The sequence below is a fragment of the Cydia strobilella genome, chromosome 25 (genome assembly GCF_947568885.1).
Source record: "Cydia strobilella chromosome 25, ilCydStro3.1, whole genome shotgun sequence".
NCBI lineage: Eukaryota > Metazoa > Arthropoda > Insecta > Lepidoptera > Tortricidae > Cydia > Cydia strobilella.
Window position 1 is genome coordinate 2,607,060 of NC_086065.1, and position 18,881 is coordinate 2,625,940.

The following is an 18,881-nucleotide window of genomic DNA, read 5'->3' on the forward strand; positions in this document are numbered from 1 at the left end:
CCCTTGGACGCGACAGAACACACGAGTACCAGGCAAAGATATACAGGGTGTCCCTAGCAAAAATTTTTAAATGTTCGTGCCAACTGTCAAGTAATTTAAGCATGCCTTTTTGAAATGAGAACAACTTCGATTGTATAGGAGCGGCTTTTTGGCGATGAGTTCGTGTCTCTTAATTTACTAATTAATACATTGATTAGCATACACAACGGATTTCAAAATCTGAAACTATATTTATTAAAATATAAACTCTAACACTTTGTAATAAAACCGAATATTCACCACACGCACTCAATGCTTAATTATCAAATTGGCTTAACGCCTCCAACTTTTCAATTGAGATACACCTTTTTTGAAATTAGAACTATTTACAGTTATCATCGAACGGCGTGAACCCTACACGATAATTTAATATTACACATTCAAAAATACACCTAGTCTTTTTGTAAATTAGGTCCGAAATCAAATAAAAATGTTAGTGACTTAGGCTTTTATGGTGTGAGTGAATGAACCAGTATAGTTTGAGCTACCTCGATTCTCATGTCTACTAATTTAATGGTAATACAAGTGCTTGTCCGAACTAAGTGAGAGGTCTTTCTAAAGTGGTTACGTTCCGTTATGTTACTCAGTGACGAGTATTCCTTTCCGTAGAGTGGACATGTACATATTAGTTTGCGTGTTTTTAAAGGATTTGAAAAGGTACGGATATATATATGCTTATACGTATTCGTAAGTGAAATTCAGTGATAAAACATTTATTTTGTTGTAATATTTAATAAATGAATGGGTATATGTGCTTTTAATGGGGTCCCTTTGTTTGACATAATTATTGAAAGTCATAATGCAATGATTGTCATATTATCATTAGTCATAATTCTGTAACCGTAACCGTTAACTTTTCAGGATTTTCCTCGGGTTATCCTGTAGATTGGTTAGGTTAGGTTAGGTTTGTTTTATGGCAATCCTGAAAAGTTACGCGTTTCTGAGAAATACCAAATTATGACTAATGATAATATGACAATCATTACATTATGACAAAGATAGATATAACTCCGTAATAGATGGATACAGTCTAAGGAAAAAACGTGCCTCGAAAATCAAGATAATTTGATTCTCGTTCAGAGGGCGCTACTAGCTTTGGCTTATATACTGTCGTATAGATGGCGTTGACGGTTTCGTTTGTTATTTAACAATTTTAACGCATATCAGTGAAAGAACATGGGTCAAAATCATAAATATAATTAATGCAAATAAAAAAAATCATTTATCCATATTTAAATACATTTTATCGTATTTTTATAAATCTTCATTTTTAGTTTTAAAGTGTGTCGACAGATGGCAGTGAATTTACTGGGGTTACAAAATTTACTATGACAGTACCGCTCTAGTATAAGTTACTCTATGATTATGACTTTTAATAATTATGTCAAACAATATTAGAGACCCGCTTTTAATACAATACAATATACCTATGTATATGAGCTTCGCGTAATTAAATCGATTTTGATAGGTTAGGTTTTTGTTATTATCTATGTGTAGATAAATATAATGCAATTGATAGATAATTCTTACCACACCAGGGCGCGTAGCCAACGTGCCAATCGTAAACGCTCCGTAGCGTATCGTAGTCATCTCTCTCTATCACTCTTCCCTATTAGTGCGACAGTGACAGTTGCGTTTCGTTCGCTACAGAGCGTTAACGATTGCACGTTGGCTACGAACCCAGTTGGCTTATTAAGACATTTCTTAATAAGAACAATTAAGTATTAAGTAAGTAAAAGTATTAAGTAGTAAGGAAGTATTTTTCACAGATAAATATTTAAGTTAACTTTAAATTCAAATATATTGATCCAAACCTATAAATGAATAATCAAAGTATAAAAATAACAAACATATGAAGGTGGAATTTGAACAATAACAAAGTAAGCAACCTTTAAAACTAGTTTTAACCTTTTGACCTTCGTGGATGCTAATCTCGCTGAAGGCCGTGCCTTTAGCTCCATGACGTAAGTAAGTAATATTTATTTGTGAAACACAGGTAAATACAGATGACAGTGAGTGCTCTGCGATCTACCATGAAGGTGTACAAATACTTAGTCTTATCAATGACCTATATAACTCCGTATCATGGAGACTATATAAAGGAGCCAAATCTCTATATATGAAAAGTGTCCATCAAAAAACAGTAATTAGGCGGCGCCACCATACACCGAAATACTCCTAAAAACAACCTACGTAACTTGGTCGGGTTATTTGTTGCCTTATATGGTTCATGTTATACTCATGTCCCAGAGCCTAACTAGCGCCACCGGAGAGATTAGGAACTATTATTTAAAGCTGAAAGCGGTTACTTTTGCAACAATTCTGCCATAAGAGATTGCGATCCTTTCTATACCATCCATACTCCGTATAAGATGATCGAAGTCTAAGGAAAAAACATGCGCTACCACCAATACCTTTGATATAGGTAATTTTATAACCTAATAAATTTTATGAGAATCTGTTGAAAAATGCGACCTGCAGACATGAACATCCGGATATACGAGAGGATTTTTGCTGAATAACATTTAAAAGTTTCCCGTTTTGAACACATTAAATCACATTTACAATCGGGTCTATCGCGAATTTATTTTTCACCTCACTCGCTCGGAAAACCTTAGTTTATAGCGCGAAATCTGCGTGCAAAAGTCTATTTTATCCGCTAGCATGCAAAAGTCATTTGAATTTCGAACACGGTGAATATGTGTGCTTTTCTCTTGTTTATTTTGTTTGGATTTGAGTGTTATGTCTTAAATTTGATATGTTAAATAGAGGGCAAAATGAAATGATTATTTTTATATTTTTATTGTTTTTTTAAAAGCTTTTAAATTCGCTTCGCTCATGGTTCAATCTTACATTCCTTCGCTCACTCAACTTTCAATTTCAACACTCATACCAAATAACCACCCTGCAGCCTTGCATAACAAACAACTATTGTTATCTATAAATTGTATATACAGATGTCAATCACAATGAAAAAATCAACGATGATCAACTCTGGTCAACGTTGTCGTCTGGTCAACTATTGTTACCCTTATTTACCGACGTTTCGACACAGGTTTCAATGGTCGTGGTCGCGGCTCGTCCCAGAAAAATGTCAAAACAGAGATTTGTGTGACTACCCGACGAAAAGTGTATTTAAAGTTTAGGGTAGACATCACATTTTCAAACCAAAAAAGATACCTGTTTCGAAACGTCGGTAAATAAAGGTAGCAAAATAAATTCGCGATAGACCCGATTGTAAATGTGATTTAATATGGATTTTTGCTGAAGCTGAAACCAAAGATAGATATATCGAAGCGTAATTTAGGTATTAGGTTATTCAGGAATGGCTAGATGCACTAGATAATACATCTTAAGGCGTAGGTATTCAACGCGACACTAGGTATAACGCGAGATCACTCAACAACATAATGCGTATTCCGAAAAGAGTTAAATACTAAGTTAGGACTACTGGGCGAGATGTAGTCTCACGGATGCGTGTTTCATGCGCTCAGTCACAGAATAGAATGTCATCCCTTCATCGGCTTGCATTCACTAACATAATTAATGACCAAACACAACCCGTGAGAACACATCCAATCGGCATTTTAAGTGCGCCAATTGCCGCCAAATCAAGTGGTGTCAAGTTCACACTCTATTTGTTGGACGTCTTAGTGGAGTCGCGCAGCGGGACGCCGGCGCCTTCGAGTTTTTTGTATCAAACCATAATAACAAAGCTCGGACTCGCACATGTCCCGTTTACCGGGCACCTGAAGTAATTGTACTTAATCGATCTTTATTATCCACATCGCTTACAAGCTTTTATGATAAATCGCAAATACGACCATTATTTGAATTTACTAATTATATCACCTGCGCGTCGACACGGCGATCCTGACTGTCACACGTCCTCGTGTGCAATGAGCTATTAAATTGTCATCACATATGACAACTCAGCAAACTTTAATTTAACTTTACCGTTCGGCTATTCTGCCACTAATATCACTACAGATCACTAAGATCCATTCTGCTATTAACATCACTACAGATCACTAAGATCCATTCGGCTTTTAATATCACTACAGAACACTTTGATCCATTCGGCAATTAATATCACTACCGATCCGACCTAACTTTCGACGAACGATCGTCGAAGATCCGACCTAACTAACGAAGTTTATTCTGCCATGAACATCATTAAGAGTACAACGATAAATAATCAATGAAATGAATCGAATGAACTCTAGCATAAGTACAAAGTAACAAGCAACAATGAACAGTTTCAGTTTATTTTCTTTCTAACATCATCAATTTCATTAAAAGTTACGTTGATTAAAATAACACCTAGTTGTTAAAACATTTATGTGACTTCTCAAATAGCACTATGGCCCTTACCACATTCGGCCACCACATAAAAAGGTGCTCTTGTCATTAAAGTCATATGACACTTTTGTCATCACGGAATATTTTCCGCTAGTCTCTACTAGTCAACAGGCACTATGGCTTGTACTAAATGCCACTGTCACATGCTCTATTATAGTCATTCTCACACGGCACGCCCACTGTAACCACATGGTCCACCGGCCACGTCCGTCACAAAGCTGTCATGTCTCAATTGTCTCAATACCTGTGGCACACCTTGTCAAGTCACAGCACGTGTTACGTACACCGACCACATCCATCACAAGTCACAAAGATGTCATGTCTCAACTATCAAATCTCAACTCTCGAAAGTCTTAATACCTGTAGCACATCGGCCACAACACATGCGAGCATGCGACATACCTTGTCACATCTCAACACCTGTGACACACCGGCCACAACACATATGAGCATGCGACATACCTTGTCACATCTCAACACCTGTGACACACCGGCCACAACACATATGAGCATGCGACATACCTTGTCACATCTCAACACCTGTGACACACCGGCCACAACACATATGAGCATGCGACATACCTTGTCACATCTCAACACCTGTGACACACCGGCCACAACACATATGATCCACTGACCACCATCACATCCAGCAGCACTCAGGCCACTTCCAAAGTGATACACCAATCACTCCAACGGTTCCACACAGGAACCCAAACCATGCCACACCAGGCATAAACACCACCACGGGTGACATCATCCCTAACACAATGTATCATTATCTGCGGGCGCCGCGCAGCCTCCTTTACCAAACACATTTTCACTACATATGCGTGACAATATATCTGATTCGGGTATGTGACCTACGATCGCCCAGCGGATTAGACACAAAGTGATGCACCTAAGTCACTAGTCATCAGTACTCAAATGACTTAACTCTCACTTTCTAAAATAACTTTACATTGAAGTCACATAAACCAACTGAATATCAGTTCCAATATTCAACCATCCAAATTATTCAAAGAATAGGTAAACATTCTTATGCGTCGACAACGGCTATAACTGACTGTTCTTTGCAACTTGGCTTACTTGGTCTCAACAAAAAATATATAGAGCATTTACTAGCAGCCCCAAACCAGGAATCGAACCTCTAATATTCACTTTATCTAGATTAGCATTTCAGTGTCTCGAAAACTTTATTTCCATACCACTAAAAATTTAACCAGAAAATCCAAAAAGTTTATTCTCTAAAAATATTGAGCAGTTTCATATGACTGGAAAGCGCTGATTTAGTACCTAAACAAAGAAAATTCACAGCATTTCATTCGTTTTTAAAATTCACAGTTTTCAGATATCTTTTATAGTTAGGTATCGATTATAAATGTACCTATCACGAATGATGTTTTCAGATTTTTATACTAGCAACGTTATTTATTGATCTGAAGTAAACGGTTTTTTTCTACGCACTTCGACTTCATCAGTCTAAAGAGAAAAATCCGAGAGCGGATTTCAGAAACTTTGTTTTCACTTCATAAGCAAAAACGTGTCTTTATCGTACACAAACATACGCACATACTACAATTTAACTTGTAATTCCGATTTAGATTTCGTGTATCTATACTTAGTATCACTGTTATGTTTAAAACTTGGTTTTACCACTACTACAACTCACAAAACTATCAATGCAAGTTTCTAATTTTCTTACGCGCCGAAAATACTATAATTTTAAAGCCGAAAATAACGGAAATTAAAATTGTTTTAATAACTGAAAATTATAACTCCGCCCTTTTATTATTCGAGCTGCAAGTCATACAATAAGCATCTACATCCAGGTATCCTTCATTCAGTTAGGTAGGCACCATATCATTACATACCTTCCATCCATCCTTACGTGAGGACAAATTGATTAATGTCTCAAAAAAAATAGTTAATCCAAACAGAATTTGCAATTATTGCGCTGCTTATTTCTTCCGAATAATTAAAAAATTAACAGTGAAAAAGAGCCAATACTCTCCCAAATATCATATTACATCACTGTACTTCATCAATGTACCTTATTAGTCAATACTGGCTAATCATCATTCAAATTAACTCGGTTTCAGTTTTTTTTTTTTGTCATGTTTTTGCCGTCTTTCCAAAGCATATCTGCAATATTTTTTATTGCTAAACAACTTTATCAAAGAAACGTCGTGTCGTCAACTTTACGACCCAAAAAAAAAACTCGACCCAAATCATTGGGTACTCCAAAAAGCCAAACAACTTACGGCCACAAACAAAAAAAACAGTAGGTACAACATGACCCAACTACTCCCTACAAGGTACACTGATTCATTGCCAACATACTTTAGACTCTATTTCAATCGATAATAAGGTTTGTATTCTTCACAGAAATGGGCGTACATCTTACGTCTCGTAATTTGTCGGTTGTAATACTTTGACTATCATCATGTAAATAACTGCAGTTTGAAGCCCATACTAATTAATGATGAAATAAGAGTGTTTTACTCAGTCAAAACATTCGTTACAAAATCATGTAAGTTCTTGTTCCTCTCAAAATCAATTTTCAACCAATATCCGTCAGTTCAAATGACACAACTAAATAATTCGTTAGTTTGTTACGAAAAGTCTCTTTTCAATTTTCGTATTATTTAATTACTCGCTCAAAACTAAGCATTGAAATTTATTGCATTATGAATTAGCGGATTAAACAAGAAACCAACTTCAATGTTTCTTTTAGCCTTTTGGGTAGGTATACCAACAATGGACTCCATGACAGGTTATAAAAGCGACAATTTCATAATTTGAAAATATTCGATTTTAAATACCTCATTCAAAACTCTAGTCTAGAAACAGACAAAATGTTAGTAGGTAATCAAGAATCTCAAATTATCTCAATCGTGTTAGCCCATCTACGAGTTTATAATAAAAACAATAAAATGCTTCACCGTAGGTACACTATAAAAACTGGTACACAATCGAGCACAAAAAGAAAACGGTACGTAACAGCAGACGGACTTATCGCCAAACAGCGGTCTCTTGAGCCCTTATTTATTATTATAGTGAAATGAATGACGTAAGTTGATTACTCTTCGATTACTATCTTAAACTTCTATCGCAAAGCATCTCAATTTTAATTTTAAGTTTACTCATAGATATGATCCATTTATCATCAAATAAAAACATCGACTTATTGTCTTGGAAAACCATTACAAATTCTCCAAACAGGCTACATACCATATCACCATCGGACAAACGCCACAATATTCTTTAACTATATAGTGACAAAATCCTCAATTCAATTTTATAATAAACACTCAAGAATAATATCTAAGGTTTTATTTTAAATAAAACCAACAAACCAGAACAATCCACTTTTTTATGGATCATCTCATGTGGGCAAATTAACAATGGTAAATCATAGGTATCAAACATAAAGGAATGAACTGACCAGATTCAGATTCGACGTCCAAACTCCAGACAGGATTTACAGGAAACCACCAGTTTCACCTTCTTTGCAAGTCTTTGCACAAATTGAACTATGTATTCATCTTTCAGTCCATAATTTCACGATATCACAAAATAAATCACAACGTTTACAACCTCTTTAGGCAAAAACCTCGCGAACCCTTCACGTTACGATCCCACGATCTGATATCGAAGCGTAATTTAGGTATTAGGTTATTCAGGAATAGACCTGTACCAATAACTTCTGAGGTTATAAGAATATTAATGTTGCTTATTTTTTATATATAGTTTCCAGACCATATACTAAACCTAAAAATAATATTTTGTGTCATCCTAGGTATTTGCTTAGGTAGAAATTTAGGTATTTCTTTTTTCAATCAGCATTCTGTAAAAAAAATATTAGAGACGAAATTCTTTGTTTCCCTGTAAAGGCAAAGTGGCTTCCGACGTACACACGCATTTTGTGTCATTTTCATCCACGGGTATAATGGCATTTAATAAATACCTAATATTGATCCTAAAACGCCTAAAAAAATATTAGAGTCGGTAAGTGAAGTGTTGTACTTTACAGAACATTGTTATATGTTATTCAAACAAATCTGTGTCAAATTCATCCACCGCTTTTATTTAAAAAAAATTTTTTTCTAATTAACACCCTGTATCTGCCACAAAAAAAAATTCATATTATTAAGTTTACGTCTACAATATTATAATACCACATTGAGACATCATTCATAATTTGGGTCATTTTGGTCCACGGTTTTTTTACTATCTGGCAAAATAAAACTCAATTAAGCAAGAATGGCGTGCGCGGGGAAGGGTACCTACGCGGGTGGGGTGCTTATTATACTTGCCGCAATATCAGCTGGCGACTGAGATCTTAATACTATCTCCTTTACCCTTGTTAAGACCAACCAAGAGATGGCATTATGAGCTGTCTCGCCACTTAGTTTTGCGATACAGTGTATTTATTTCATTCGGAGGCATAATTACATTGTCTTATCAATCTTACCGTAGTAGGTATATAAATATAATTAAAAATAAACTGTACGCTGCACTCCTCATACTGACCAACATTTGTGACGTTCCTAATCAAAAGGTACCACTTTCTCTGACAGGTTATTTGTATAAAGATATAATCAAATTTCGTCTTTATGGTAAACGACAAAGTGGTACCTACCTTTTGATTGAGAATGTCACATCAGCGACTTAAAAATTACTTTTGTTTCGATTTTTAGTAGACTTTTTAAGTTTATTTTAAGACGCAATTTATTGTGATTTTTGTTATGTTGAAGCGTGGCAAGCAACATTAATTACATTGATGATGATGTTCATTAAATACAATATTTTTTCATACTATACTGAACTGTCACCCTATGCATGAGAATGAACAGCGCCCTCTTGACAATGATCATATTGACTGGTCAGGCTTTAATATGTGTCATAATTTAGTAAAGTCCCCTTTGTGGATTCTAAGTTTCCGAGTTACAGCAGTTTAGTGAAAGCGTTTTTTTTTTAAATATAAATCAAGGGTTGAATAAAGAGGAAAGAAAATTTGATTATTTTTGCGCTACGACGCACGGTTTAGGAGATACAGCCCTATAAAGTTTTTTTTATTCTTTTTTCTTTTTTACATTGTGTTTTTTGTATATTACTTTGGGGTTTCATAAAGGGGAACGAAAATTTAATTATTTTTGCGCTACGACGCATGGTTTAGGAGATCAAGCCCTATAAAAAAAACTCTTTTTTTTGCGTTTTTTTTTGTATAAATTAATGGTTACATAAAGGGGACCGAAAAGTTGATTATTTTTGCGCTACGACGCACGGTTTAGGAGATACAGCCCTATATAGATTTTTTTCGTTTTCTTTTTTACGTTTTTAAATCTTAATTAAGGGCTTCTTAAGGGGAACGAAAATTGATTATTTTTCGCTACCATGCACGGTTTAGGAGATACATCCCTAAAGTTTTTTTTGTTGTTTTTTTTTTTTTTGTCATTGCGTTTTTTGTTATTACTTTGGGGTTTCATAAAAGGGAACGAAAATTTTATTATTTTTGCGCTACGACGCACGGTTTAGGAGATACAGCCCTAAAATGATTTTTATCTCTTTTTCTTTTTTGCGTTTTTGAATCTTAATTAGGAGCTTCTTCAAGAGGAACGGATATTGATTATTTTTGCGCTACGATGCACGGTTTAGGAGATACAGTCCTATAAAGTTTTTTTGTTATTATTTTTTTCTTTCTTTTTCTTGTGTTTTTGTATATTATTTTGGGGCTTCATAAAGGGGAACGAAAATTTTATTATTTTTGCGCTACGACGCATGGTTTAGGAGATACAGCCCTATAAAGATTTTTTTTTAAATTTTGCGTTTTTTTAAATATAAATTATGGGTTGCATAAAGGGGAACGAAAATTTTATTGTTTTTGCGGTACCACGCACGGTTTAGGAGATACAACAGCTCTATAAAGTTTTTTTTCCTGGTTTTTTTTTGTTTTTTTTTTTTTAAGTATTAATTACGGGTTTCTTAAAGGGGATTTTTAATTATTTTTGCGCTGCGACGCATGGTTTAAGAGATACAGCCCTATGATGTTTTTTTTTTAAATTTTGCGTTTTTTTTTAATATAAATTATGGGTTGCATAAAGGGGAACGAAAATTTTATTATTTTTGCGCTACGACGCATGGTTTAGGAGATACAGCCCTATAAAGATTTTTTTATTGTTTTTTTTCTTTTTTTCTTTTTTACATTGTGTTTTTTGTATATTACTTTGGGGTTTCATAAAGGGGAACGAAAATTTTATTATTTTTGCGCTACGACGCATGGTTTAGGAGATACAGCCCTATAAAGATTTTTTTTTTAAATTTTGCGTTTTTTTAAATATAAATTATGGGTTGCATAAAGGGGAACGAAAATTTTATTGTTTTTGCGGTACCACGCACGGTTTAGGAGATACAGCTCTATAAAGTTTTTTTTCCTGGTTTTTTTGTTTTTTTTTAAGTATTAATTACGGGTTTCTTAAAGGGGTTTTTAAATTATTTTTGCGCTACGACGCATGGTTTAAGAGATACAGCCCTATAATGATTTTTTTTTTTTATTTTGCGTTTTTTTAAAATATAAATTATGGGTTGCATAAAGGGGAACGAAAATTTTATTATTTTTGCGCTACGACGCATGGTTTAGGAGATACAGCCCTATAAAGTTTTTTTTTTAATTTCGCGTTTTTTTTAAATATAAATTATGGGTTGCATAAAGGGGAACGAAAATTTTATTGTTTTTGCGGTACCACGCACGGTTTAGGCGATACAGCTCTATAAAGTTTTTTTTCCTGTTTTTTTTTTGTTTTTTTTTAAGTATTAATTACGGGTTTTTTAAAGGGGTTTTTTTTTAAATTATTTTTGCGCTACGACGCATGGTTTAAGAGATACAGCCCTATAATGATTTTTTTTTTAATTTTGCCTTTTTTTTTTTTAATCTTATTTATTTTATAAGCCATACATCTTTAATTTTGCCTTTTTTTTTTAAATATAAATTATGGGTTGCATAAAGGGGTACGAAAATTTTAATATTTTTGCGCCACCACGCACGGTTTAGGAGATATTATATCTATATATATAGCTATAATAGCTCTATAAAGTTTTTTTCCTGGTTTTTTTTTTTAAGTTTTAATTAAGGGTTTCTTAAAGGGGAACGAAAAATTGATTATTTTTGCGCTACGATGCACGATTTAGGAGATGCAGCCCTATAAAGATTTTTTTTTGTTTTTTTTTCATTGTGTTTTTTGTATATTAGTTTGGGGTTCCACAAAGGGGAACGAAAATTTGATTATTTTTGCGCTACGACGGTTTAGGAGATACAGCCTTATAAAGTTTTTTTTTTTTTTTTGTTTTTTTTTTCATTGTGTTTTTTGTTTATTACTTTAGGGTTCTGTAAAGGGGAACGAAAATTTTATTATTTTTGCGCTACGACGCACGGTTTAGGAGATACAGCCCTAAAATGATTTTTTTTTCTCTTTTTCTTTTTTGCGTTTTTCAATCTTAATTAGGGGTTTCTTAAAGGGGTTTTTTTAATTATTTTTGCGCTACGATGCACGGTGTAGGAGATACAGCCCCATAAAGTTTTTTTGTTATACTTTTTCTTTTTTTTCATTGTGTTTTTAGTATATTACTTTGGGGCGTCATAAAGGGGAACGAAATTTTTATTATTTTTGCGCTACGACGCATGGTTTAAGAGATACAGCCCTATAATGATTTTTTTTAATTTTTTTTGCGTTTTTTTTTAAATATAAATTATGGGTTGCATAAAGGGGAACGAAACTTTTATTATTTTTGCGCCACCACGCACGGTTTAGGAGATATTATATCTATATATATAGCTATAATAGCTCTATAAAGTTTTTTTCCTGGTTTTTTTTAAAGTTTTAATTAAGGGTTTCTTAAGGGGAACGAAAATTTGATTATTTTTGTGCTACGATGCACGGTTTAGGAGATGCAGCCCTATAAAGATTTTTTTGTTGTTTTTTTTTTCATTGTGTTTTTTGTATATTACTTTGGGGTTCCGTATAGGGGAACGAAAATATGTTATTTTTGCGCTACCACGCACGGTTTAGGAGGCTCTATAAAGATTTTTTCCTGTTTTTTTTTTGTTTTTTTTTTAAGTATTAATTAAGGGTTTCTTAAAGGGGAACGAAAAATTGATTATTTTTGCGCTACGATGCACAATTTAGGAGATGCAGCCCTATAAAGATTTTTTTTTGTCTTTTTTTTCATTGTGTTTTTTGTATATTAGTTTGGGGTTCCATAAAGGGGAACGAAAATTTGATTATTTTTGCGCTACGACGGTTTAGGAGATACAGCCCTATAAAGATTTTTTCCTCTTTTTTTTCTTTTGTGCGTTTTTAAATCCTAATTAGGGGCTTCTTAAAGGGGAGCGAAAATTTAATTATTTTTGCGATACGATGCACGATATAGGAGATACAGCTAATACAGCCCTATAAAGATTTTGTTTCTTTTTATTCATTGTATTTTTCATGTATTACTTTTGGGTTACATAAAGGGGAACGAAAATTTTATTATTTTTGCGCTACGACGCATGGTTTAGGAGATACAGTCCTATATATTTTTTTACAATGCATGTGCTCGAAAAGTGCGTTTCCTACGGAGCCATATCGTGCGGAAAGTACTGCTTTTCCGCACTAGTGCTTTTTGTTTTCAATTTTTTTTACAGTACATATGGTGCTACTTTCTCGCACTAGTGCGGAAAAGAGCACTTACCGTGCATATGTCGAAAGTTTAAGGGCCATATGTACTGTAAAACGTACGATACACGTGCGAATAGGTAATTCGCAACTCGTGTCGATTTAAAACACTCCTTTTAATAATTAAACTTATTTGCCATGATATGTTTTTTTATTTACTCGCACAATGCATAGTAAAACATTGTATGATACACGTGCGTAAAGATGATTTCCGCACTTTTACTTTACTTTAGTGGTACCTTTTCCCTATCACTGTCACAAATGTATGTGGCGTTCACGTAAACGCGATATTTTTAAGATTTCCCTGCGCAATGTTGCCAGCTCGCTCGCAAATCAAACATGTACTTACAGTTCTTTTGCATAATGGTGACATTGTACAATATCTATGAGTTTTAAATAGGTAAAAGATAATTCGACGCATTCTTTGCTTGCTTGTTGCTTGTTGTTGTGTTGTTTGCGTAACTTCTTTGAATAAGTTGCGTTAATTTGGCGCACAGGCGAAGTAAACATGCGTTGCGTACGGCAAGGTCACGCCGCGGCCCCACCCTGCACGGCCTCCGTTGCCCATTCAGACCGCCCGCTAGCTTCGTTTGAACGCAAATAATATTTTTGTAATATTTGTTTATGCAGTGGATGCAAGTGACACAAATTCATACATCTTATTTATCCCGCATTTCAAATTAATAAGATGTAAACTCTAATATCTTTAATATTCTTTTGTAACGGTGACAGCCTGTTACAACAAAATCATCAAATATCTTATGAAGCTATGCCTTAATAAGACACAAAATCATTTAATGGACCTATTTAAACGATTAAATTCGACCTAAGTAATTTTTTTTAACTCTAATTTTTTTTTGTGTCATTTAGAATATTATGACATAGTATCAGATTGCAGTGGACGTAATTGACACAAACTATGTTTTCACACTAAAAACACTATCCTAAATGCAACACAGTTACATGTTTTCTCTCGAATATTTTTTTCTCTAAAATAATTCAAAATAAAAAATAATTACCACAAAATAACAAATTACTAGAAAAGCAAATTATATATATGACACAAAACAAAATGTAAGATTTACATCTTAACAAAGTATTCATAAGCGAAAACAGAATTGACTTTAATATTTTTATAACCTAGGGGTCAAAATATAGCCAGCGGTACAGGTCTAGAATGGCTAGATGCACTAGATAATACATCTTAAGGCGTAGGTATTCAACGCGACACTAGGTATAACGCGAGATCACTCAACAACATAATGCGTATTCCGAAAAGAGTTAAATACTAAGTTAGGACTACTGGGCGAGATGTAGTCTCACGGATGCGTGTTTCATGCGCTCAGTCACAGAATAGAATGTCATCCCTTCATCGGCTTGCATTCACTAACATAATTAATGACCAAACACAACCCGTGAGAACACATCCAATCGGCATTTTAAGTGCGCCAATTGCCGCCAAATCAAGTGGTGTCAAGTTCACACTCTATTTGTTGGACGTCTTAGTGGAGTCGCGCAGCGGGACGCCGGCGCCTTCGAGTTTTTTGTATCAAACCATAATAACAAAGCTCGGACTCGCACATGTCCCGTTTACCGGGCACCTGAAGTAATTGTACTTAATCGATCTTTATTATCCACATCGCTTACAAGCTTTTATGATAAATCGCAAATACGACCATTATTTGAATTTACTAATTATATCACCTGCGCGTCGACAGATATAACTCCGTAATAGATGGATACAGTCTAAGGAAAAAACGTGCCTCGAAAATCAAGAAATTTTGATTCTCGTTCAGAGGGCGCTACTAGTTTTGGCCTACAGTCGTATAGATGGCGTTGACGGTTTCGTTTGTTATTTAACAATTTTAACGCATATCAGTGAAAGAACATGGGTCAAAATCATAAAAATAATTAATGCAAATACAAAAAATCATTTATCTATATTTAAATACATTCTATCGTATTTTTATAAATCTTCATTTTTAGTTTTAAAGTGTGTCGACAGATGGCAGTGAATTTACTGGGGTTACAAAATTTACTATGACAGTACCGCTCTAGTATAAGTTACTCTATGCTGAAACGGAGACCTTCGCCGCTCAGTCACTAAATAAGCCTAAATTAAAAACGTATTTTATTCAAACTGTTGGCTTCTGGATATAAATATAGAATAGCCGTTAATTCTCAAAAGCTAATAAGAACCTTATTTCTTTCAGCATAATGTCGAACCTAGGTTACCTCCGAATGCTAGGTTACGTGACCACACTAACTATGCACATAGGCAATATAGTGTACGTAGGAATGAATCTGAAAGAAGATGATCTAGAAGACAAAAGAGTAAGAATTTTTGGTGAGACAAGAAGAAGATATCTCACCTGCTGGACTTTCGTGAGTATTTGTAACATTTTTAGGGTTCTGTACCCAAAGGGTAAAAACTGGACCCTATTACTAAGACTCCTCTGTCCGTCTGTCCGTCTGTCTGTCTGTCCGTCTGTCTGTCTGTCACCAAGCTGTATCTCATGAACCGTGATAGCTAGACAGTTGAAATTTTTACAGATGATAATATATATTTCTGTTGCCGCTATAACAACAAATACTGACTCGTGTCGATTTAAAACACTCCCTTCGGTCGTGTTTTAATTTATCGCCACTCGTTTCGAATTTTCTCTTTTTCGCACTTGTATCGTAAATAACTATTGCGGGTTTTTTGAAATTCTTTCCGATTTACCTTGATTAATTATTTTTTTCAGTTCCTTCACATGATATACGCCATAATTGGGTTAACCTGCGAGATCCTGCTAATAAAGAACAGTAATATAAGAAACTACAGCCTTCCCAAACACTTGAAAGGATGTAGAGATACCATATTTGCGGCTCTACTATGGCCGGCTTCTCTGGTAAGTTATTATTATTCAATCGAATGGCATAAAAAGTCACAAGTAAATCGAAAATATAACAGGTATGTCACAGGTTTATGTCCAAGGTTCTCAGCCATTGGGCTGCGTCAGAAGTAAGTGAGAACAGGTCATCGGGGCTTCCAGGGTAGGCTCAGAGGGGGCAGTCCTGGACTATGTGTTGGACAGTCTGCGACTCGGCGCCATGTCGCGTCTGGTAAGTGAGAAGTGTCTATGTACACGATGGCTAAAAAATAAGTGCATTCCTGTTGCCAGGGAGGTTTTGGGATTATACTGAGCAACTTTTACTATGACACCAACCACGAAATCGCGAAAAAAAAGTTGAATGTTTCATACATTTCCGCTGGTCCATTTTCTATGGGAGGGTAAATTTTTTTTCTCGATTTCGTGGTTGGTCCCATAGTAAAAGTTGCTCAGTATAACCTCAAAACCTCCCTGGCAACGGGAATGCACTTATTTTTTAGCCACCGTGTATACAAAAGGTTCTCACAAGTCACGAGGTACCCGAAAGATTTTAACTACGTATTTCAAAGGTTAAAAAAACGGAAAATGTGTTTAACACAATTGCGCCAAAAAAACTTATTTTTAATTTTTTTTAATGTACCTATTTGTACATCAAAAAAATAATGTTACTAGTAAAAGTAGTACTTAAAACGAATTGGTACTTCTTTTCGTAAAACCTAGTTTTGCAAAGTGTCGTTCTGTCAATAACGATATTTAAACTAGGCGAATTCCAGAAAAGTTTATAGATAATTTTAGTCTTGGAACACTGTTAAAACCTTTTGGGTTCCTCGTGAGCACGACGTAGGTACTTATATATTATTTTTTATCGTTATTATTTGTAACTATATGTATTTTTTGGAACATTGGCTTGTAAACGTTTTTTCACACCCCCCATTCCGAAAGGGCTTTGCTTCCCCACTAGGAGGAATCAAAATGTCACTTTTCTTACCTACTAGGAGGGATCAGTGGCACTTTTCTGGTCTAGGACACTTTTCATACTGTTTTTTTTTTACTTAAATAATATTTATAAACATGGTAGCAAAATTATTTCCACCTGGGCGTTAACACTACGCTCAGGATTTTATCGCTTCGTTCAGGATTTAATATACTCCATCGCCGTAAATGTGTCATTTTGCTCCCTTGTGACACAATCTACTATTGTAAACTCGACCGTACTCCTGTAGGTACTTTGTATAAAATTTTAATGATATATTTTTTATTCCACAGCTCGTGTTCACAGTATTCTGGTCCCTATTCCTATACGACCGAAGCCTCATTTTCCCTGACTTCATCGACAAGGTGCTCACACCCACATCCAATCACATCATGCACACGTCGATAATACCAACGATACTGTGGGAGATATTGCTTCAGCCGAGATTCGAACCCAGGTCCCATGTGAAGTATATTGCGCAACTGCTTGTTTATATGTTGGTGTATTTGGGAGTGTGAGTATACATTTTTATACGTTTTTGCAAAAAAAATCTTTTTGGTTCAAGCATAGAGTAACTTATACTAGAGCGGTACTGTCATAGTAAATTTTGTAACCCCAGTAAATTCACTGCCATCTGTCGACACACTTTAAAACTAAAATTGAAGATTTGTAAAATACGATAAAATGTATTTAAATATAGATAAAGGATTTTTTTTATTTGCATTAATTATTTTGATGATTTTGACCCATGTTCTTTCACTGATATGCGTTAAAATTGTTAAATAACAAACGAAACCGTCAACGCCATCTATACGACTGTAGGCCAAAACTAGTAGCGCCCTCTGAACGAGAATCAAATTTTCTTGATTTTCGAGGCACGTTTTTTCCTTAGACTGTATCCATCTATTACGGAGTTATATCTATCTTTGGTTCAAGCTTTTATTTCTATAAGATGAAAGAGAAAATAGTGCCATGCTTTGTCCTTATCGCCGACCGGGTGGCATCATAGGTAGAAGGCGATGGCGAAATACTGATCTCTCATTTATAAGTGAAAGAGAAGAAATCCTATGCTGCCCAAATTTTATATGAATATTCTTTCTCTCACCCCCGGTCGCTCGGTGGCGCGTCTATTTGTCTATGCACACGCACAATAGGACACCATAGAGAGTGGCAGACATAACGAAACCTCGATTTTCTTGTTTCGCGATAGACCTTCAGATTGTGGTAGTGGCGCCCCCTGCCCAGAGTTTCGCGTAATATTCCCTATTGGTCTAATATTGTCAGTTATGCAATTGATCGAATGTAGAGATAATACTTCAATAAGATGCAATGTTGTTTATTGACAAATATTAATAATAAAAAATCATTTTTGTTACAGCTTGATCTATACCTACATGGAGCGAGGTATATGGTTATACCCCATATTCAAGAAGTTATACGGAACGATATATTTCCCTCTCACTTTGTCGATAGTTTTCGTCCTTTTATTAATATTTTATCGCATTCAGTGGACAATTTCCTACTTAATCTATGGTAAGGAGAAAACGAAAAAAGAAAAGGCGAAAAAAGTACGTTAATTGGTCAAAATTTGCGAAATTTATTTTAAATAATAACATTTTCTTGATCTTGACTTAATTTAGCTTTTTTTTAAGAGAAGATATGATTTTTTTAGATCATATCTTCTTTTATTTGAAGTCTGATCTGATGGCAGTCGCTTTCGTAAAAACTAGTGCCTAAGCCAATTCTTGGGATTAGTTGTCAAGCGGACCCCAGGCTCCCATGAGTCGTGGCAAAATGCCGGGATAACGCGAGGAAGACGATGATGATGATTTTATTTTGATTTCTAAGCTACAAAGAGGGTATATACCTATGTTACTGATATGGGAAGTTGAATGCATTTTTCATTAAATATTT

At 34.8% G+C, this 18,881-nt stretch overlaps 1 protein-coding gene across 1 annotated transcript; it reads left to right on the forward strand.

The window, feature by feature from the left end:
• The first annotated feature begins 638 nt into the window (after window positions 1-638).
• LOC134752867 (androgen-dependent TFPI-regulating protein-like) lies at window positions 639-18,786 on the forward strand. Its single transcript, XM_063688635.1, has 5 exons — window positions 639-696; window positions 15,332-15,503; window positions 15,866-16,012; window positions 17,261-17,481; window positions 18,346-18,786. Exons 1-5 carry the CDS (start codon window positions 656-658, stop codon window positions 18,542-18,544), a joined length of 780 nt encoding a protein of 259 aa, XP_063544705.1. The 5' UTR covers window positions 639-655; the 3' UTR covers window positions 18,545-18,786.
• The last annotated feature ends 95 nt before the right edge of the window (window positions 18,787-18,881 follow it).

Coding starts and splice junctions, on each gene's coding strand:
- LOC134752867 (XM_063688635.1), top strand. CDS start 656: ATGTACATATTAGTTTGCGTGTTTTTAAAGGATTTGAAAAG. Junction 697..15,331: donor TTTTTAAAGGATTTGAAAAG/GTACGGATATAT, acceptor TATTTCTTTCAG/CATAATGTCGAACCTAGGTT. Junction 17,482..18,345: donor ATGTTGGTGTATTTGGGAGT/GTGAGTATACAT, acceptor TTTTTGTTACAG/CTTGATCTATACCTACATGG.